Source organism: Pleurodeles waltl, chromosome 3_1 (assembly GCF_031143425.1).
Source record: "Pleurodeles waltl isolate 20211129_DDA chromosome 3_1, aPleWal1.hap1.20221129, whole genome shotgun sequence".
Taxonomy (NCBI): domain Eukaryota; kingdom Metazoa; phylum Chordata; class Amphibia; order Caudata; family Salamandridae; genus Pleurodeles; species Pleurodeles waltl.
This window is the reverse complement of record NC_090440.1, coordinates 1,651,447,075-1,651,469,634: the sequence shown is the minus strand read 5'-3', so window position 1 is coordinate 1,651,469,634 and position 22,560 is coordinate 1,651,447,075. Positions and strand designations below refer to the sequence as shown.

Here is a 22,560-nt window from a genome sequence, read left to right as displayed (position 1 = left end):
CAGTTCCATCCTGTCTGCCAGGGCCCCAGTAGGGGGTGTGGCAGTCCTTTGTATCAGGGAAGGCTACTGTCCTTTGACATGTAAGTGTCAGGCCCTCCACACTCCCAGCCCAGGAAGACCCATTCAATATGCAGATGTATGCAAGTGTGACTGAGCATCCTGTGTTTGGGGTTTGTCTGAGTGAATGCACAAGGGGCTGTCAACTAACCCCAGCCAGACGTGGATTGGAAGGCACAAAAGGATTTAAGTATAGAGAAAGGCTCACTTTCTAAAAGTAGCATTTCAAAAATAGTAATATAATATCCAGCTTCACCATTAAGCAGGATTTTGCATCACCTTTCTGGCCATACTAAATATGACCTGGCTACTCCTTTCAGATCAGGATCTACCACTCAAACAGTATATGAGGGTAGCCATTATGCTATCCTATTAAACGAGCAGGCCTCACAGCAGCGTAAAAACGAATTTAGGAGTTTTACACTACCAGGACATATAGAACACACATGTTCATGTCTTGCCTTTTACCTACATAGCACCCTGCCCTATGGGCTACCAAGGGCCTACCTTAGGGGTGACTTATATGTAGAAAAAGGGGAGTTTAAGGCTTGGCAAGTACTTTTAAATGCCAAGTCCAAGTGGCAGTGACATTGCACACACATGCACTGCAGAGGCAGGCCTGAGACATGGTTAGGGGGCTACGTATGTGGTAGCACAACCAATGCTGCAGCCCACTAGTAGCATTTAGTTTACAGGCCCTGGGAACATGTAGTGCACTTGACTAGGGACTTACAAGTAAATTAAATAAGCCAATTGGGTACGAGCCAATGTCACCAGGTTTTAAGGAGAAAACGTATGCACTTTAGCACTGATTAGCAGTGGTAAAGTGTGCAGAGTCCTAAAGCCAGCAAAAATGAGGTCAGAAAAAGAGGAGGAGGAAGGTAAAACGTTTGGGGGTGACCCTGTAGAAAGGCCATTTCCAACAGTAAGGATACTCCATTGAGAAGGAGTAACCTTACCACAAAGATTTGAATCAGCCCCTTAGACTCTTGATCTGAATGTTAAGGGATTGATGCCGGGAGTCTCAGTGGTCATGTGCTAAGTGAAAATTTGGGCTAACTAAAGAGCTCAATGTTTAGTGAATATTGAGAGGAGCTACAACTAGTGAAGGGGAAAACAGGTGCAGCAAGGCAATTTAGTAGGCTATCTTTTATCTTTTTTTGAACAGGGAGTCTTAGTGATTGTTATTGGGAGGATCTATTGTACCATTTTATTGCTTTATTGTTTTTAAACAAGGGGCCACAGGGATTGTACTTAGAAGTGCTACTGTGCTTATATTGTGGCTTGTTGGCAAGAGTTCGGGTTCATATTCAATTGCAAGTGAACTTTTGCACTGTGCTCAGTACAGAGGGCTTATGTAACTTGGGAGTAAACTTTATGATGCCAGCAAATCAAGTCAAGCAGAAGGCACATGTGTTGGATGTGGGCATGGCAGTCATTATAGGGTAATTAGATTGCATCAAGGAAATATTGGGCCTGATTCACAACGGTAAACTTAAACTTTTGGTCTATGTTGTAAAAGTCAGAAACTTAGGCCCTCATTACAACCCAGGCCGGCAGTAACAAAAATGGAATTATGACCGTGGCGGAAACTGCTCACACAGACAGCCACTTTAACACTCCGATCGGCACGGCGGTAGCAACAAGCACCATGGCGGTAACCGCCAACATCCAGGCGGAAGACAATGTACCACCCACTGTATTAAGACAGCCCTATCCGCCACCTTTTCCGGGGTGGTACCAACGACAGCAAAAGCACGGCGGAAACAGAACACAGAAGTCAAAGGACCCACCTCTGGAGACTCCGGGAGCAACCACAACGCTATGGAGCAGGAGTTGCACATCTTCCCCATGCTTGTCTACCTTTTCCTGCATTATGAACATCAATGCCGGCAAAGACGACCACGGTGAGTACTGCCACTTAGCACACAAGGGAGAGGGGAGGAAAAAGAGAATGACACACACACCCCCAACACCGTACACACAGCCAGATGCACTAACATTACATTTCCACCCGGTACCCCTCAGGAAGAATGCAAGGACAAAAGGAATTGAAGAAAGTGAGTGTAACAAGATAAAATAGTATTAATACATGCTTCAAAATCAAAAGTATATACATATTCAGAAATGGAGGGACAGTGCCCAGTCCTCAATGTCCCTGGGCCACAGGGCCAATTCACAAAGGCCAAGGACCCACCTCACTCCTGCAACAACACGGAGAGAACACTGCAGGGGCATCAGGTCAGAAATACACAGGCACCTCAGGGGGTTGGGGAATGGGGGGGGCACCTCAGCCAGAAGATGATACAACACCACTGCTCCTGGAGGGGGCGACATACTCTGTTCTATATCCTGGGGAGTGCAAAGCCACAGTCTCTCAAGTGAGTGGGTTGCCTAGTGCTTGGTCCTGGGGAGTGCAAGGCCACAGTCCCTCATGTGGGTGGGTTGCCCACTGCTTGAAACTGGGGAGTGCAATGCCACAGTCTCTCTAGTGGGTGGGTTGCCCACTGCTTGGTCCTGGGTAGTGCAAGGCCACAGTCTCTCTAGTGGGTGGGTTGCCCACTGATTCTGGAGGGGACCTTGTGCCCAGTGTGCTTCACTCTGGCAAGGATGGGGTGAGTGGATGGCTTCTTCCACTGGTTCTGGAGGGGGCCTTTTGCCCAGTGTGCTTCATCCTGGCAAGGATGGGGTGAGTGGAAGGCTTCTTCCACTGGTTCTGGAGGGGGCATTGTGCCCAGTATGTTTCATCCTGGCAAGGATGGGGTGAGTGGATGGCTTTTTCCACTGGTTCTGGAGGGGGCATTGTGCCCTATGATGTAGAGTGCAAGTTCACAGTCTCTCACCTGGGTGTCACACCTACAGGATTTGCAGGATCCAGGATGCACAGCCAATGGAGGCAGGACTACACACTGCCCAGCGGCGGTGACAGCTGGTCAGTGGTGGCAGTGGCGGGGCAGGTGTTGGGGCTGGCAGTGGTGGGGGAGGCTCCATCCCTTCCCCTGTAGCCTCGGATGGCTTCCCACTGGGGCTGCTGCTGCTGGCAGTGGCGCTGGTGGCAGTGCTGGCAGTGGTGGGGGGAGGCTCCAGCCCTTCCCCTTCAGCCTCGGATGGCTGCCCATTGGTGCTGCTGCTGCTGGCAGTGGTGCTGGTGGTGGTGCTGGCAGTGGTGGAGGGAGGCTCCAGCCCTTCCCCTGCAGCCTCAGATGGCTGCCCACTGGGGCTGCTGCTGTTGGCAGTGGTGCTGGTGGCAGTGCTGCCAGTGGTGGGGGTAAGCTCCAGCTCTTTCCCTGCAGCGTTGGACGGCTGAACCGCCATGGTTGGTGGTGGGGGTATTGAATGGGTCCCAGCACCAGGCCTCCCCTCCTTCCTGCCTGCTGGTACAAGCCCCTTGCCCTTCCCCTTGGCAGCTGGTGGTGCCTCCTTGCCCTTCTCTTTGCCAGCTGGTGGTGTCTCCTTGCCGTTCCCTTTGGCAGCTCTTGGTGCCTCCGTGTCCTTCCCTTTGCCAGCTGGGGGTGCCTCCTTGCCCTTCCCTTTGCCAGTTGGGGGTGCCTCCTTGTCCTTCTTTGACGCACCTGGTGCAGGCACACTTTCAGTGCTGGTGTGTGGTTCCCTGGAGCCTCTCCCACCTGCAGTAGTTGTCGACACTACTGTGGCCGTGGACTGGGTGGCTGAGGTGCTCGCCTGGTTTCTGACCACCCTGGCCTGACGTGAGAGACGAGGGAGGGGTAGGGAAGAGGTCAACGGTGGAGAGGAAAAGCTTCTTAGGGACATTGGAGTGGGAGAGGGTGAAGGTTTGGGAGTGGAGGAAGAGGAAGTGGTTGTAGGAGGTGTCTGTCTGCTGATTTTGGGTGCAGCAGCATGGGCTGGATGCTGTTGCGAGGTGGATGGCTGTTGGGTGTCTGAGTGCTTGCGTTTGTGTACTTTGGGAGGAGGGAGCACACACACAGTGGGAGGGGACACAGGGGACGTGTGCATGGTTGTTGGGGTGACTGCCAGTGAGGGCGTGTAGTGACAGGCATGATGGTGGTAGTGGATGAGGATGTAGTGCATGCAGGTGTGGGTGTAGACATTACTGGGAGGGAGGTGGACGAGGAGGAGGAGGAGGAGGGGGACACAGTGGAGGCAGTGAATGTTGGTAGGTCTGATTCTGGATCGTGTTTGTGTGAGTGCCTGTGGGATGATGTGTGGTGCTTGTGTTTGCTGGAGACACTCCTGTGTGTTGTTTTGTGTGCATGCTGGTCTGCCTGTGTGCTTGGGATAGGTTGGGGTTGAGGGGAATGGGACTGGACAGAGGAAGTTGGAGTGGGGAGGGTGGAAACAGGGACAATGGCTTCCATCAGATAGGAGGCCAGAGCCTGGATTGATCTCTGTTGGGCCGCCATGCCAGAGTGAATGCCCTCCAGGAATGCATTTGTTTGTTGAAAATGGTCTGCCAGCCCCTGGATGGCATTCACTATGGTTGACTGCCCAACAGAGATGGATCGCAGGAGGTCAATAGTCTCCTAACTCAGGGCAGCAGGGCCAACAGGGGCAGGGGCTGAGGTGCCTGGGGTGAAGGAGATGCCCACCCTCCAGGGTGAGCGGGCACGGGAAACTCGCTGAGGAGCTGCTGGGAGGGCGGTGCTGGTACGGGGGTGGCAGCTGTACCTGTAGCTGGGGTGGGCACAGAGGTGTCCGCCACCACCAGGGAGCTTCCATCAGAGGAGTTATCCGTGTCCAAACTGTCCCTTCCAGTCTCCGCTGTGGTGCTCCCTTCGCCCTCCGTCCCACTGGTGCCCTCCTCGGTCCTGTGGGATGCAGCTCCTTCCGTCGCCGGAGCCTCTGCTCCTCCGCCCGATGATGCTAATGTACATAAGGACAGGGTGACAAAACAAAAAGGGGGGGAGGAGACAAAGGATACACTTGGTCAATGGCGGCACCAACATCACCGTTGGTGTACACAACACACGCACACATAGGGAACAGCCATAGGCAATGCACTACCAGTCACAATGCTAGTCACCAGCTTCCATCACAGGAGGAATCACTGTCTGAACTGTCCCCTCCTGTCTCAGCTGTGGTGCTCCTCTCGCACTCCGTCCCACTGGTGCCCTCACCGTTGGTGGATTCGGCCTCCAGGGCCATCTGGGATGCAGCTCCCTCCGTCGCCGGTGCCTCTGCTCCTCCACCAGATGATGTTAATGCACATAAGGACAGGGTGACAAAACAAAAAGGGGGGGAAGAGACAAATGATACACTTGGTCAATGGCTGCTCCAACACCACCGTTGGCGTACACCACACACACACACACACAAGGAACAGCCCTACTCAATTGGCAATGCACTAACAGTCACAATGCTAGTCACCAGGCCAAGGACAGGAATACCTAACGCCAATAGCAGCATACCTGAGACCCACAGACCCCTGCCCAGTAGTGGATGCCTACTAGCTTGGTATGAGGTGGTATACATCAGACCCTGCCCAACATGGGAGCTACCCTGCAATGCGTGGCCTGGCCTAAGGGCTCCCACAGGCCCACATCCCCCACCCAGAGACCACTCCCCCATGCGCAAGTAGTATATTGAGAAACTGTACTCACTCCCTTGTGGCTACTGTGATGCCCTCAAGCGCCCATCCAGCTCCGGATAGGCCACCGCCAGTATGTGGGCCATCAGGGGGGGTCAAGGTTTGACGGGCACCCCTTCCTCGTTGGGAGGCCATTCCCAGCTGGGCCTCCACCGTCTTCCTTGCCCAGCATCTCAGGTCCTCCCACCATTTGCGACAGTGGGTGCTCTGCCTGCCATAGACCCCCAGGGTCCGCACATCCTTGGCGATGGCAAGCCATATACCCTTTTTCTGATGGGCGCTGACCTGCAGAAAAATACACATGGAAAAAGGTATTAGTCAGACCGTCCGGCCTGTTACACTCATGGCCCACCATAGCCTTCACATCCCCTTATGCACAGACATTGCCCTCCATACATGCAGCACACAGCCCAGGACCCTCCCATGAACCCCCCCCCAACACGAGGCCCTCACACACAGCACTCCATGCATTCATGCCCCATGCATCGTGCTCACATTGTACTCACCTGTTGGTCTGGAGGCCCGTACAGCATTCGGTACTGGGGTAGGACCCCATCCACCAGTCTCTCCAACTCTGCAGCGGTGAAGGCAGGGGCCCTTTCCCCAGTGACTCGAGCCATGGTTGGTTCCAGACACAGGTCACAGCACCACTTGCAGTTTAGGTCCTCTCCTGTTGAAGATCAGGTAGCAAGTGAGTGAACAGATAGAAAATGGCAGTCACATCTGCAGCGGTACGTACTGTCACCGCAGGCGTACATCACCATAGGCCACTGGAACCCATAGGGCCCAATGACAACCAATGAGGAGTTGCACGGTGGTACTCGCGGAATTACCTCATTTCCACATGTCCCTCCATACAGGACAGGCGGATGCCATTTCAGGGGGGGTCAGGCCATGGCACCTAACTGCGTCACAGTACACATAGGCACCATTTGGGCCTATCCAACAATATACTGTTCCAGTCACAACATGCAATGCAGTGTAGTGTTTGTAAATATGGAATACTGACCAGCTGCTCCCTGTTTTGCCCCCTAGATTACAACCGCTGCGGATGAATAGGAGATGGAGACATCCCCCCGTGTACAGACCCCTGGTGGACTTGGCAACAATGGAGGACAGGCACATTATCCCCACCTATAGACTGGACCAGGCCACATTCACAGAGCTGTGTGCCCAACTGGAACCCGACCTGATATCTGCTATCCGTCACCCCACCGAGATCCCCCCTCTTGTCCAAGTCCTATCTGTGCTCCATTTCTTGGCAACTGGCTTCTTCCAAGTGACATGTCACAGCCAATGTTCTCAATAGTGCTGACCAGAGCCCTGATTAAACACATGCACAGCTACATCGTTTTCCCCCAGGTGGAGGATTTGGCCACAGTGAAAGCTGACTTCAATGCAATGGGACATACCCCCAACATTATTGGGGCTGTTGATGGTACACATATTACATTCCCCCCCTGGAGAAATGAACAGGTGTTCAGAAACAGAAAGAGCTTTCACTCTATGAATGTGCAGATAGTGTGTCTGGCAGACCAGTACATCTCCCATGTCAATGCGAAGTATCCTGGGTCTGTGCATGATGCCTTTATCCTGAAGAATAGCAGCATCCCAAATGTGATGGCTCAACTCCAGAGGCACCGGGCGTGGCTAATAGGTGAGCCCTGGTTCCCACCCAGTGGATGTTAGTGTATGGGTATGGTGTTGGCCATAATGGTTAGTGTGTGTGTCTAACCGGTGTCCCTCGATATTTGCAGGTGACTCTGGTTACCCCAACCTCTCATGGCTACTGACCCCAGTGAGGAATCCCAGGACAAGGGCAGAGGAACGTTACAATGAGGCACATGGGCAGACGTGAAGGATTATCGAGAGGACCTATGGCCTCCTGAAGGCCAGGTTTTGTTGCCTCCATCTAACTGGTGGATCCCTGTACTACTCACCCAAGAAGGTTTGCCAGATAATCGTGGCATGCTGCATGTTGCATAACCTTGCCTTGAGACACCAGGTGCCTTTTCTTCAGGAGGATGAGGCTGGAGATGGGCGTGTGGCAGCAGTGGACCCTGTGGACAGTGAAGATGAGGAGGCAGAGGATGAGGATGAGGACAACAGAACAGCAACAATACAAAAGTACTTCCAGTGAACACAGGTAAGACACTGTAACCTCACTTTACATTGCAGTTTTGTGTTGGACATTGTACATGGCAGGCAGATTCTCCCAATTCTATGGCCACTTAGTGTACCCTTTGGCATCTCTATTTTCATATATCTGTGCCCCACTCTGGCACATGGTGTGTTGACTGCAGCCTACTACAGGCCATTCCTATGTATACATTCCTGTACAGTTGTTTTGCAGTGTTTAAACCTTGTTAAACGAATACATACTGAAATCATTTGACATACTCCATACTTGTATTTTTTCAAAGTGTGTTTATTGCAGTGCTCTGACAAAAAGGGGGAAGTGCAATGGGCTGGGGGGATGATGGAGGAAAGTCCAGGTTAGAGTCCAGTCTATTTGTAGCACAAGTGCATTGTTCAAGGGGGCATAGGAAGTGGAGCAATGGCAGTTCAACGTGGACAGGGTGACCGAGTGGGATGCAAGGGTGACAATCAGGATAGTCTCATTCCCTGGTAGGGGTCTTGTCAATGTTCTCTGGCTTCTGTCTGGATCGCAGGGACCGTTTGCGGGATGGTTCTCCTTCTGCAGGGGGAGGGGTGCTAGTGGCCTGTTGTTCCTGTGGTGGAGCCTCCTGTTCACTAGCGGCAGCGGAGGTGGAGGGCTGTTCAACGGTGTGGCTAGTGTCAGGGGCCCGGTGGTGTGCCACTGCCTTCCTCATGGTGTTGGCCATGTCTGCCAGCACCCCTGCAAAGGTGACCAGGGTGGTGTTAATGTCCTTCAGGTCCTCCCTGATCCCCAGGCACTGTCCCTCCTGCAGCTGCTGGGTCTCCTGCAACTTGTCCAGTATCTAGCCCATCGTCTCCTGGTAATGGTGGTATGCTCCCAGGATGTTGGTGAGTGCTTCCTGGAGAGTCGGTTCCATGGGCCTGTCCTCCCCCTGTTGCACAGCAGGTCTCCCAGCTTCCCTGTTGTCCTGTGCCTCTGTCCCCTGAACCATGTGCCCACTGACGCTGACCCCAGGTCCCTGATTGTCCTGTGTTTGTGGGGTTGCCTGGGGTCCCTGTAGTGGTGGACACACTGCTGATTGATGTGTCCTGGGGAAAGAGGTATGGGCCCGCTGGGTGGGTGCCGTAGTGGTGTTTCCTGAGGGGGGAGGCTCTGTGGTGGTATGGGACTGTGCCTGGGTAACCGACTGTCCGGAGATCCCTGGTGGGCCAGGTTGGCCATCCAGATCCAGGCGTCCAGAGCTGCTGTCATCACTGTGGGCCTCTCTGTGGGGGGACTGGATGTTGCTGGCACCTCCTCTCCGGTGATGTTGGGTGGGGGACCTGTGGGGATGTAAATGCAGTGTTATTGTTTCTGCATGTGACATCTTGTGCATGGGTGTGTTGCCCTCTATGGTTGTGATTGCCCTGTCAGCTTTGACTTGTGTGAGTAGTCATTTTGTGGGCTAGGTGATTGTCTCTAGTGTGCATGCTACTCCTGCCAGGCCCTCAGGATGCAGTATTGCCAAGACTTGCTCCTCCCATGTTGTTAGTTGTGGGGGAGGAGATGGAGGTCCACCATCAGTCCTCTGTACTGCTATCTGGTGTCTTGCTACTACAGAACGTACCTTCCCCGTAGGTCGTTCCACCTCTTCCTGATGTCGTCCCTTGTTCTGGGGTGCTGTTCCACGGCGTTGACCCTGTCTATGATTCTCCGCCATAGCTCCATCTTCCTAGCAATGGATGTCTGCTGCACCTGTGATCCGAATAGCTGTGGCTCTATCCGGATGATTTCCTCCACCATGACCCTTAGCTCCTCCTCTGAGAACTTAGGGTGTCTTTGTGGTGCCATGGGTGTGGTGTGAGTGGTGTGTGTGTGAGGGTGAGTGGGGTGATGTGTTTGGGTGTGTGCTGTAAGGTATGTGGATGGTGTATGGGTGATGGTGTTATGTGGCTCTGGTTCTGTGGGTGCTCTTGGTGTCTCTCCCTCTCAGTTGGCAATTTTTGTTATTCGTAAAGGGTTGTGGGTATTGTGGGTGTGTGTTTTATAGTTGTGTGGGTGTGGTGTGTGTATGTGTATGTGTGTCAGGTGTGTGTAGTTTGCATTGTCCAATGCAGTGTTGTTTTGTATGTTTATGTGTAATTGGAGCGTGGTGGTATGTACCACTAATGGTTTACCGCATTTGAATGTCTGCTGTGGAGATTTGTTGGTCATAATTCTGTGGGTGTAGTTCTGTTGGCAAAACGGTGTGGGTTTCGGTACTGCCAGTTTATCACTGACCTTTGGGCTGGCGGACTTGTGTGTGTGGCTGCATAGTGACGGATTGCTATGTGTGTGTGTGTGATAATATGGGTAGCGGTAATCCGACGCACCGGCGGTATGTTGGCGGCAGTCAGCATGGCGGTAGCAGGACTTACCGCCAATGTCATAATGAGAGCCTTATTCTTTTGGTCTAAACGTGGACTAAAAGTTTGAGTTTACCTTTGTGACTCGGGCCCATTGTCTTCATTGCGCTTTACGTATGCCCTTCCACCCAGACAGGAAACAGCCCCATCACACTTCAATCCGGAGGCATCCCTTTCCCAAATAGCCACAGAGCAAAGCTGAAGACGGACCTAGGTGTAATATAATTATATTGTCTGCTTCCTTTTTGGCAACTGGGCAGTGGTCAGCTGGTTGATTTCTTCAGGAGTTGGTGCAGGGGACTCTGGTTAGCAATTTTTCACCTGTAGCAAACAGGGAGTCCCTCCTTGAACCAGTTGGAGCCAGGCAAAGTCCTTCTTGTGGTGAAGCCCAAGTGTGCAGTTGGTGCAGTCCTTCTGAGTGCAGGTTCCGGGTGCAGGCCAGGGGTCCAGCAGGGCAGTCCTTCTTCTCCTTTGGTTCTTCCTTGTTGGAATCTGATGAAGATATGAGGTGTGGGTGCAGGTCTGCCAGTTTTATCCTTGTTCCTGGGTGAAAAACAGGGGGGTCCTGATTCTCCAATCAGGTGCAGGGTCCTTCCCCATGTGATGACCACTTCCTGGGAAGTGTGGGAAGAATCAATCCCAGTATGCAACATTCTTCAAAAATCCATCATGGCTGAATCTGATTTTTGGAGGTTACATCTGGCTGAGCCCACCCACTGGTGTGGCTAAAAATCATAAACACACCACTCTCCTGCCCTCTCCTAATCTAATCAAGGGGGCACCTAGTTGTCTGGGGTTGCAGGAAGTGGGGGTGTTGCTGGGTTGTTCCAAATGTCCTTCTCTGCCTTTGAAGACCAGTTTGGCAGCCCTCCCCCTTCCTGCCTCACCATCTGCTGAGGGGAAATTCCCTCCCACAGGCACATCTCTTTGTGTGAAACCAGGCCACTTCACACCTCATCAAGGCAGCCTGGCCTGGCTGCCAGAGGCTGGCCAATCAGGGCACAGCAGCAAAAACAATGCGGGCTGAAATTGGCAACTTTTCAGGTGAAGTTTAAAACTCTTTACCTGAACAAGTTATATTAAATCCAACAACTGGAAGTTGTAGGATTTATTATAACAATTAATTTGATACCAAACTCTTGGTATCCATCATTTAAGGGGACTTTAAATTTTTTAATAAAGTCTACCCATTCTAGCCTATGTATGCCATTTACTACAATGAGGGAAAAACAAATTTGGCTGTTTTTACCTCACCAGGGCTTATGAAACTATTTTTATAAGGTCCCTGCTTATAGTTACATGGCACCCAGCCCTAGGGGCACATAGGGCACACCTTAGGGGCGACTTATGTGTAAAAATAAGGTAGTTTAAGACTTTGGAACTACTTTTAATTCCAAAGTCGAATTTGCATATAACTTTAATTTAAAAGCAGCCAGCAAGGCAGGCCTGCCTTTAAAATGACACTGAGCACCTAAGCAGTGCACCTATGGGTGCACTACCTATGCTGTGGTCCCTAAACGTACATGCCCTACCATATACTAGGGACTTATAGGTAGGTTAACTTAGCCAATTAAAATTAGCCTAATTTGCATATCCACTTTACACAGAGCACTGGCCCCCAGTACCTGTCCAAAAAGTGTGTGGGTGACCAGGGCAAAAAGGAGGACTTTCCTACACTTATCATTAGGATTGGTTCCCAAAAAAGACCCAGGTGAGTCAGACGCATACACAAGCTATCTGCCCCCTGGAAGGGGGCGGTCAGGACGTGAAGCAATCAACCCAGAACTTTGCTTGAAGGGGAGCTAGACAAATTGAGGTTCTTGGGGTTGAGTGCTATCATGACTAAGGCTAACCTTGAGTCAGCATTTCATCTTTTCCCAGTGCACTCAGATGACTTTTACATCCTGGGTTTTTAATATAAAGGAACTTTATTTTTTCAATAAAGGCATCCCCATGAGGTGTTTGGTGTCACGTGGCTACTTTGCACATTTAAGCTCTTTCTTGAGTGGGTTGTGTGTCAGCTTTCAGGTACAAAATTAGTTGTTCACTACCTTGGGGATTTCTCATTTTTGGATCCAAAATGATGTGTTCGATGTGCTGATACTCTATTGCTCCTCATCAGGGTTATGGAAGGTTTTTGTGTCTTGTTAGTGGAGGAGGAAACAGAGGGCTCGGTCATGACCCTAGTTTTTCTGAGGATCGAGATTGATTCAGTAAAAGGGAAATGTAGGTTATCACAGACGGACGTTTGGGCATTCAAGGATTCACTGACAACCTCTTTGGAGGTGTGCAGAGTCCGCTCCAGGTTTTGGTGGGTTAACTTTGCCCTGCAAGTCATTCTGATAGGCCACCACTTTTCCAGATCCATCAAAGAGGCAATGTCCAGCCTTAAAGGAAAAACATAGACCGCAGTTATCAACAGAACTGAAACATGGCATGAGGATTTGGCAGCCATTCTCAGATTTGTTTTAATGGATCTAGGTTGCAGTCTGGTTAGGCACAGTTCAGTCAGAAATTCAGCCTGTTTACAGATGCAGTGGGTAGTGTGTGTTTTGGTGCTATGTTATGTTCCAGATGGTGTACACAGCAATGGCCACAACAATGGTTTGTTTTGGTTGTGGTGAGGAATGTCACTTTTCTTGACTTGCACTCAGTGTTGAGACAATAACGTCAATAGGGTGATTGAGGTCTGACTACTATAAACGCTACAGTCACCTCAACATAATCTAGGGCATGGCTAGGGTCAGCAGGGCCAGTATTCTAATGCTACATATTTACCCCCCTTGACTATTTGCATTAGGTCATGTAGCTCTGGCCAGTGTGTGGATATGCTGCCATTCATTCGTGAGGACAGAGTGTCATTCTACCAAGGACAGTATCACAGACAAGTGGTGGAGGTGGTCTTGGAGGTCCCTGAGGCAGGGATTGATGGTCGGCAGCAGGGTGATCTGCATTAACTCCCTGAGGAAGTAGCGGACAGGCCACCTATGCTCATCATTCTTCATGTTGGTGTTAATAACTTGGTGCACATTGGGCGGGGGCAAGGCATTGATGGTTGAGATTTCTTGATTAGCAAGAAGGTTCCTCAGAGCAGTAATTCCATAGTCTCTTCTCATTCCCTGGTGGGTGTCAAGAGTTTGTGCTACTTCCAGAGGTCATTCTTAATAAGTCAGATATCTTAATAGTGGTCTGGAGAGATTGCTGAACACAGCAAGATTGAAAATGATCCCCCATGGTTGCCTTAGTGATGAGGCCTACTTTCACAGAATGGCATTCACCTGCCAACTCAGGGCAAAGAGTTGTTCATTGACACTTTCATTGTTTTGTGGTGTGTCATTTTTAAGCATTGAGGAGTAGCAAGCTGCTGGGTGTGTACCACAGGAGGTTTGGGGGACCAGACAGTCAGTTAATTGCTCAGTCCTGGGGTGGCAGTAGAGTCATTGTTGACCAGAAAGCAAGTAGACACCTTAGCATCAGACAGTCAAAAGTCAGGTGAATTCTGGATTGATCTAGATATAAATCTTTTCTCAAGACAGGGCAGCGATAAAGCAGTGTTCAAGGTGGGGAAGCTGCTACACTGATTGAGCCTGTCTTTATGGGTATTCCTATGTGTCTATTCTGATGAATGTGGAGAGTTGGTGCTTGTGCCAGAAGACCATGGAATGACCCTATTGCCCAGGCCCATCTTACAAACAGGGGATTCCCCTTTGGGGTGGCTGATGGGATGGTTGGCCGAACACTAAGCTTACATGTTCAGGCTCCGGTGCTGCGGAAGTAGATGAGTTCGCCTTAATCCAAGCGCTGTTTGTGGAGATTAAGTAAACTATCATTAATTAGATTAGGCACTGAGGCGAGAATTATCTGGTCCAAGGGAATTGAGCCCAAGACCACTGAGGCAGGAATTGAACCCTGGTCTGAGCCAGATCTCTGCATCAGGGTCTGCCATTGTGCCACACTTCACCTGGGCCCAGAAGTTTGTTTGGGTCCCAAGGATATTAACTGACGCTGTAAAAGCCAGTGGGGTGGCTAACCAAAGACACGGGTGAATTGATGATTACATTATTGTCAATATTTGAATATGTCATGTAATGTAAATAATAAGAAATGTTTATTTTCTTCTTTTTTATGATTTCTGTAAATAAGCATGACGGGGAAATTGTTTATTCTCTAATGGAACACCTAGTCATCAACAGCTGTGCTTATGGTGGGTGATTATTGCGATGATGTTGTGTGCCGTTCTCCTGGGCCTTCTTTTGTCTCCAAGGCTAAGAGAGGTCCTCACCATTGTTAGTTACATTAGAAGCCGCACACCTCAGTCTGAGCAGTTGGCACTAACAGTGTATCTATACATTGTGATGTATTCTCCACTTCAGCTTCTACGTCTCGCATAATTGTGTTTTTATGAGGAATGATTTCGAGAGGTGACTACTAATAGTCTTATTTCTCCTATTTCTCACATGCTGTTGGACATTAACGCCGGTTATTGTCCTTTACCTCTTTGTGCGCTAATTAATTGCTGCCCTGTGTAGACGGTATTAGGTCTTAATGAAAACGCTAATATATCTGTATTTATTAGCGAGTCTTGCTGTGTACGGGTACGTTTCATGTTGCAGGAGAGCAGAGTGCCCTTCACTAATGTCCGATATGGTGAAGGTGGCAAGACACGTAACATGACAGTAGCTGTTTGAAGTATCCATCAGGAAACAATATCTGTTTGTGTTGTTGTTAGGAATTACCGGAAAAGTGGAAGAACCTGAAGAAGATTGCCTTCGCTGTAAAGCATGAAGTGGCACCTCTGCAAGCCAACGAAGTGTCTGTTATCAGGAGAAAATGTGTACTCTTCGAGGTGAGATCAGCGCTGGGCACTGAACCGCATGATTTCCTCGTTTTGTTGTGATAACAAGCCGAAGGTAAGGTTCAGTGAACTGAGAAATTGTAAACTCTTAGGGGAAAAAAGCCTGTCGACAGATAACAGTTCAATGTTTCTGGCTAATGTATTCCGGGAGAATCTGATCACTTAAAAGACCACTTCACCAAAGAGGGAGTGAGGCCTCCATGCTCCTCCATCTTCAATTATGGCTAATCTGATCTTAATTTACACCGAGCACTACTGTTCTAAGCTCAAGTAAGGATGGTATAAATGTTGTGTGCCTCCCCACACGGTGCTTACTGTCAACGTGAGCTGCTTTGGAACTGATTATGATTCAGCGAAAACTAAGGAAAAAAGAGAGCAGTTGAATCGAAACGCTTTCCGGTGTGAATGATTAAAGGTGCTTCTCATAGGCGCTATGAGGAGCCACGGCGCCTTGTGACGCTTTATGACGCTCAGTGTATAAATAAATAATTTTACAGATGAGAAGTGTGCACCTATTGGCTGATGAAAAAAGCGTGTGGTGTGCTCACTGTGTGTCTCTGAGTGTTTTAAAGCAGGGGGCCTGTGTTCATCAAGTGTGTATTTTTCAGGTGAAGCAGCACGAGTTCAGAAATCGTTTTAAAAATGACATCATCTTTCGATTTGACGCAGAAGATCCTTATGAGCACATGGATAAGGTAAAACACAACCTCTGCTTTGTTTTGTGACGGCTTAACCAATAGCCACAGGGAGGTCAGTCACAACGGGTAGCCTACGTATTTTCTGCATCTCTGATTTTCCATAAAGTGTCAGATATTAATTAACTCGTACGTTGTCACTACTGTTTAGTAAGAGCACTCTCATTCGGCAAGGACAGCTAATGACTCTGATGTCTCTGGGTCAGCGGCGAGAGGCGGTGACAGCATAAAAGCGTTATGTAAATTATATTGGAGTGCAAAGTTGCAGTCATTTTGCGTGTTCTAAGTGACATCACTCTACGCCCTCTCATCCTTCCCAAAACATTGCCAACGATTTTCGAGCTGACTATTAACACATTTTGGCACGCTTATTCAAAACTGATTACAAACCTTAATTTCATTAGCAAAAATTGCAGTATTATGAACAGTTCGAGTGATAATCCTTGCAATATCCGTAGAGACACGTGCACTTTTTGAAAGGTATGATTGTTCTAATTATACATTCTTCAAACTGGACTAAAATGAAACTGTGTAATTCTAAAACACATTGTTTACTTATTTATAAACCATCTTGAAATTAGAGGGTAATAAGATGTGTCCACTGCTCCTGTGTAAGGTTGTAGCCAGGGCTGCTGACTCAGTGGACTAAAGCAGCCGCTGCGGGGATCTGCAAATTCACCCTCTTGTGGTCAGTAGTTGAGTGCAGTGGAGTTGGGTAAAAGTAAACATCTGCTATTTGTCAACAGTTCCAACAGACCCCCATCTGGTTAAATGTACAGTCTATACTTACACCTTTTATTTAATAAGGATAGTGCATAAATATTTGTTCCTCTGCCAGGAGTAACATCTATTTGCCCCTCAAATGGTAATATATCCATTCTTCATTACATAGATCATTACCACTTTGCATGCATTTCTTGCTCATTTTCCACTCATCATCCCACTCATCATGGAAGGGACTTTGGGCCCGCTCACAGTTCTGGAAGGGGATTTAAATTCATTAAAAATGAGCGTGGAACCTAAACCATCCCTACTTAGAATTACTTACAATTGCAAGCAGTAGGTAGGTACGTAAATTCTTTATTGTATAAGTTAGTGAAAACCATTTACAGTAAAATCATCTCATATCATACATAAATAAACAATAGGTTAATTCTCAGATATGTCAACATGTAATGGTAATACAATAAACAGTTATTTTAATCTGCTCTACACAATTTTAAAAATGTCGAAAAGAGTCGATTTGGTTAGAATTTAGGCTGCTGGATTGTACAGCCTCCTTAATACTTCTTACTCTAATTGTTACTTCTTCCTTAGGTCAGAAAATTGGGACATAAACAAATGATGTGCTCAATTGTTTCTTCTGTTGAACTGCATATTCAACACAGTTTTTTGTTTTGGTCTCTTCTCCGTGTATTTTGAAATTGTAATATGTGTATGCATAATAATGTGAATGTAAGGAAGTATTTTTCGTTAGTGAGTGAAGAGCAGAGTCCTGATAAGTCTGTTGTTTCATAGTATAGGTGTCAATTAGATACTGTCAATTTTCGTACTTTCTTGCCATTTTCATTTTTTCCTCAAGTAATATTGTCTAATTGAGGTTGTGATTTGGACATTACTTTCTTGTTTGTTCAAGTGGAGCGAACAAGTAGAAGAGGTAGCTGGTACTTATTAAACAGTGAAGTTATGTGCTGACTTTTTAAGTATAGTAAATTTCCTGAAGTGAGTTACTTCTTTTTTATTCAGATTCTTTTTAACATTTCTTTATCGGAATTCATGCAATCAAAATTATTATTTATTTTACTGATGTAATTTAAAGCTGTTAATAAGGTTATACTGAGTACAATGCTTATGCAGCCATGTATTGTGACTGATTTTCTTTTGATCGCTGGCTGAATGTTTTTCATATGTTTCTTCTTCAATTTGTTTAGTTTTTGTTGTTAGAACACCACACTACTGTACAGAAGTATTGAGGTAGTTTTGATTTTTTGGCAAGATAGTTTCCATTAATTTGTTTTCTAGCTTACCTAATGTGTTTGTTCCCTGTAAGTTGTTAGCCATTCCCACTCCTAGCTAGGTATAACTTGGCGTTTGTAATAATTTTGCTCTGTCTATGAACCAGTACATTATGGCTAAAGGCTGCTATTATCAATATTTTAATTGTGGTGTAATTTAGCATTAAATGGTTCTGATTGATATACTTTTGCAGCTAACATAATTATCTTTGTAGGCCAATTTGATTTTGTTAAAGGATGACAAGGCAATCTGTATATGCTAAATAGGAGCGCAGAATCCAGCCTAGTTGAGGAGCATCATCGTCACTTTGATTCTAGGTTTTCTCAAGAGCTGCAATATTTAGGGAGAATAGTAGCAGGGCTATGATGCAGCCTTATTTTAAACCATTCTCAGTTTGAATTTTAGATGTTATGTTATTTCCTCCTGATAGCTTCACCTGTGTCTGTTGTTTCTGAGTGCAGTTCATCAACTAGGTTAAGAAGTTTTTCATCTATTTCCCATTGTTGGAGTTTTTGCCAGGGTACATTTCTGTTAAGCCAATTGAACATATTGGAGAAGTCTATGAAGTACATTAGTAATTTATCTTTATAACTTTTCTTTATCATTTTGTTTTCCTGGATTGATAACACTAGTGTGTTATCTGTCATAGAACAAAGCCTCCTAAATCCAGATTGATTAATTTTTATGAGGTTATTTGTGGTCTCCCAGTCTTCTAGATGTCCTAGTAGGTGCTGGGCGAAAATGTTTCCTTCTGCATCAAGGGGAACTATCGATGAGGAAGTTGCTGGAGGGGTCACTTCTTTGTATTGGTTGAATTATCCAACCGTTACCAAGTATGAGGGACTTGTCTCATGTTTGATACAGTATTACATAGAATTGTATGTGGCTCCAACAATCAGGATTTAATTGTATTGCAGCAATTACATTCTTTTATTTTTAATTAAGTTTGCTATTTCCTTTGGCAGTATTCTAAATTATTCTGGTGGTTGGTGATAATCTCCAACTGTTGGTGTAATTTTGCTGCTTCCATAGATTTCTGTAATGCACATTGCCTATTTATCCCAAGATAAATTGTAGTCTCCACTTCTTTTATGCTCACCTTTGCTTTCTCGTATTATAGACCTCTTTTCACTGGTGTCCTTGTGGATAATTCCAAGCTGTGACTCGGTCCAGGCTAAATTGACTTTTTCTTTTCAGATAGTAAATATGCTTCTATTGTAATTACCTTTTAAATTGTACTTTTTTCTCTGAAATGGTTCTACTATGCATCTTTTTTCTGTTTGTATTATATGGTTAAAGCAATTTTCTTTCGGTTGTTGGTCTTCCTGTGTCTTTGCACAGGATGCTAAAACGTTTAACATTTTCTTAGAGACTCCCAGTTATGAGTCCATTGGCTGTTCATTGAAACTTTCAATACAATGTAAAATCTGTAACAAAGTCTAGAGCTTTAAGATTGTTTATGCGTTTAGGTAGTTTACAATCCCAGAATATTTATTTTTGGAAATAACAGGAGTTTTTTCTGAGTTTTACTTAACTTTAACAACTTATATAACAATACAACACTTATGTTCTGTGGCTTATGATCGATCCACAAGCAACATAATAATTTAAAATACTTAAATAAGGAGATTTCCAGGTCTTGCACAAACATATAATCAATGGCTGTTTTATTTGCTGCCAGGGTGAAATAGTGCTGTGTCAGGGAGTCATTCTGTACTGTCCCATCTAGACACTTACAGCCTATTGTGCTGAGCTCTCTGTTGACAATCCTGCGTGGTGTTTTTATTTTGCGTTTGCAAAAAGCAGGTTGTGGTATGTTATAAGGATAATTAAGAGAGTCATTGTCTTTTTTTTTTGTAGTTAAACATTTTTTAGAGAAGTCAACAGTGATTATTTTAGTAGAATTTGCAGAAAGCTCAGTTATTTTAACAATTTTATCTATGAGTTTGGAAGTCTGTCTGTTGTTCTTATTCATATTTGATGATACATAGATGTTGATTAGTAACTGCTTGTTATTTTCAAGACAGTGGCTAAAATTTGTTTTTTTTACTTACTGTGTTAAGGTTATTATTTAATAGTGTCCTTAAGCCTCTGTTAGGTCTACCTGTCATATTCTTTTTTAGCTAAACAGAAGTTTGATAAACAATATCATTTAGTGATTTGCCTTCAAGCACTCAAAAAATACAGCAGTCAAATTAATAATTACGTCTCTTCTGAACTTCATTATGCCGCAGTACTTCATAGGTCCTGTAGCTAATACATGTTTCCTCTTTGTTTTTATTACTATTAACTTCTTCCGGGCTAGAATAAATGTAATACAAGATGTTTGTATAAAATATATTATTGATTTGTATCATTATCCTTCATTAAGGTCAACCAATCATGTGGGTGTTTGAAAAGAGGAACAGTGAAGTAAAGTACCAAATGCACTTAGTACATGTGTGGTAGTACATACTCACAAGACTTATAATATGATGATCACACCTAATTGTGACACATCAAATTTAAACCCATATCCATTGATAAGTGTACCACAAGAGAAAGTAACTAGAAAGTTAATGTAAGATAGGTGTAAATGTAAAAGTGTCTATGTCCTCACCATATTCTTTTGTCTAATAATAAAAATCCTGTGGTTGATATGTGTTTGATTTGCCACAGTTGGTCTAAATGTTCAATTATTTTCGTATAGGTTGCAGAATGTTTATGGGGATTGGATGGGTAGTAGTATAATTCAAATTATTTTAATTGTTATTAATTATGTTAGTAATTATGTTGATTTTTATACTGATATTTTGTTTAAGATTTATGAATTTTATTATTTTTAAGTTATTTAATTAAATTTCATTTTGAGTTGTTGGTTTTATTAGGGTACTGCATTTGTGGTGTTTATTTCAAATTATGTAATTAATATAAATTGATTAATGTGTTGATTATGGTTTTTTTTAATTGTCATTTGTTTACATATGCACTCATTTTCTTAATTCATTTTATGTTCAGGTGGTGGGGTTTATTGAGTCATTGGATGAGTAGTATTTTATTAAAATTTGTATTAATTGATATTGAACTATTAATATATGCATTATGTTATTTAACAACTGGTAATATATTTACTTGTTTAATTATTTTTGAGTTATTCTCATTTTGCATTGTGGAGCTTATTGGAGTAAATTTATATTTAAAATAAATAATAATTATTTGTAAATAACTTAGAAATGTATCATTACTTTCTTCCTATCTAATTAATGTTAAAATATTATAATTTTTTAAAAATAATATTGGGATGTCCACAGTGTTTGATGGGACTGGAATAGTAAATCTGACCTCCTCCAAATATGTGCACTTACCCCAATCTTTGTTGGGACAGGAGTTAGAATAGTAAATCTGACCCTCTAAATATATTCACCTTAACAATGTTTGGTGGACTGGAGTTATAATAACAGCTCTGAGCTCCCTATGTAAACTCTCTTTATGTTTGTTAGAGTGGAGTTAGAAAAGGAACTCCGTCCATATATGTTGTTGACAATTGTTTATTGGACTGGAGTTAGGATACTAAGGCCCATATTAATACTTTTTTAGCACCGCATTTGCGTCATTTTTTAACACAAAAGCGGCGCAAACGTACAAAATACAATTATATTTTGTACGTTTGCACCGCATTTGCGTCAAAAAATAACGCAAATGTGGCACTAAAAAAGTATAAATATGGGCCTAAATCTCAATTCCATCGCCCCCTATATGTGCACTATTACCAATATTTGCTGGCCTTCAGTTACATTAGTAAATCAGTTCCATCTAAAGGCATGCACTTTCCCCAGAGTTCGTCGCACTGAAGTTAAAATAGTAAAACTGACCCTTAGCCCAAATGTATGCACTTTCTGCAATGTTAGTTGGACTGCAGGTATAATAGTAAAGCTAGTCCATTAAGTACATGCATTTTTCCAATGTTTGTTGAACTGGAGTCAGAATAGTAATTATGACCACTCCAAATATACACATTTTCACCAGTGTTTGTTGGACTGGAGTTAGAGTAGTACATCTAATCCCTCTACTAAGTATATTAGCTTTCTCTAATGTTTGGTAGAATGAAGATATCAAAATCCCTAAATGTATTAACTTTCCCTGATAGTTTTGTACTGCAGTAAAATAGTAACTCTATACCCCATGATCAAATTTAAATGTTCTTTCATCAGTGTTTAATTAACTGGAGTTGAGAAAGTAAGTCTTACCACCCCAAAATGTTCACTATTTTTCCAATGTTTGTTCTAGTGGAGTTGGATTAGTAAATTTGACATACCTAAAAACATGCACTTTCCCCAATGTTAGTTGGACTGGAGTTAAAAAAGTAAAAATGACCCCGCTCCAAATACATGCACTTTTCACAATGTTAATGTGCACTGCAGTTAGAATAGTAATTTTGTTCCTCTTAAGCATATGCACTTTCACCATTCTTTATTATGCAGCATCTGGAATGATTAATACAACCCCCCCGAATACATGCATTTTTTTCACTTTAGTCACTGGACTGGATTCAGAACTTTAAATCTGGCCACCAAAAATAAAGATTTCTTCATTGTTCGTTTTGAGTTAGAATAGTAAACCTTTCCCCCTCACTCCACAAGCAACTTCCCAAAATATATGCACTTTCTCCAATGTTTGTTGATCTGGAGTTAGAATGGTAAATCACCCCCTCCCCAAGAATATGCACTTTACACAATGTTAGTTTAACTGGAATTAGAATAGTAAATTTGATCCTTTCAAAATACCTTCCCTTAATATTTGTTGTGCGGTAGTTAGGATATCAAATTTGACTCCACCCAAAAATATATAAACTTTCCATAATGTTACTTGGACTGGAGTTATAATAG

At 45.1% G+C, this 22,560-nt stretch overlaps 1 protein-coding gene across 1 annotated transcript in view; it reads left to right on the top strand.

The window, feature by feature from the left end:
* LOC138283610 (dynein axonemal heavy chain 11-like) overlaps window positions 1–22,560 on the top strand; it is a 2,790,563-nt gene that overhangs the window by 708,095 nt on the left and 2,059,908 nt on the right. Inside the window, exons 23-24 of the mRNA XM_069221547.1 lie at window positions 14,859–14,975; window positions 15,593–15,679. Coding sequence (XP_069077648.1) covers window positions 14,859–14,975; window positions 15,593–15,679 — 204 coding nt within the window. The remainder of the gene's footprint in view (window positions 1–14,858; window positions 14,976–15,592; window positions 15,680–22,560) is intronic.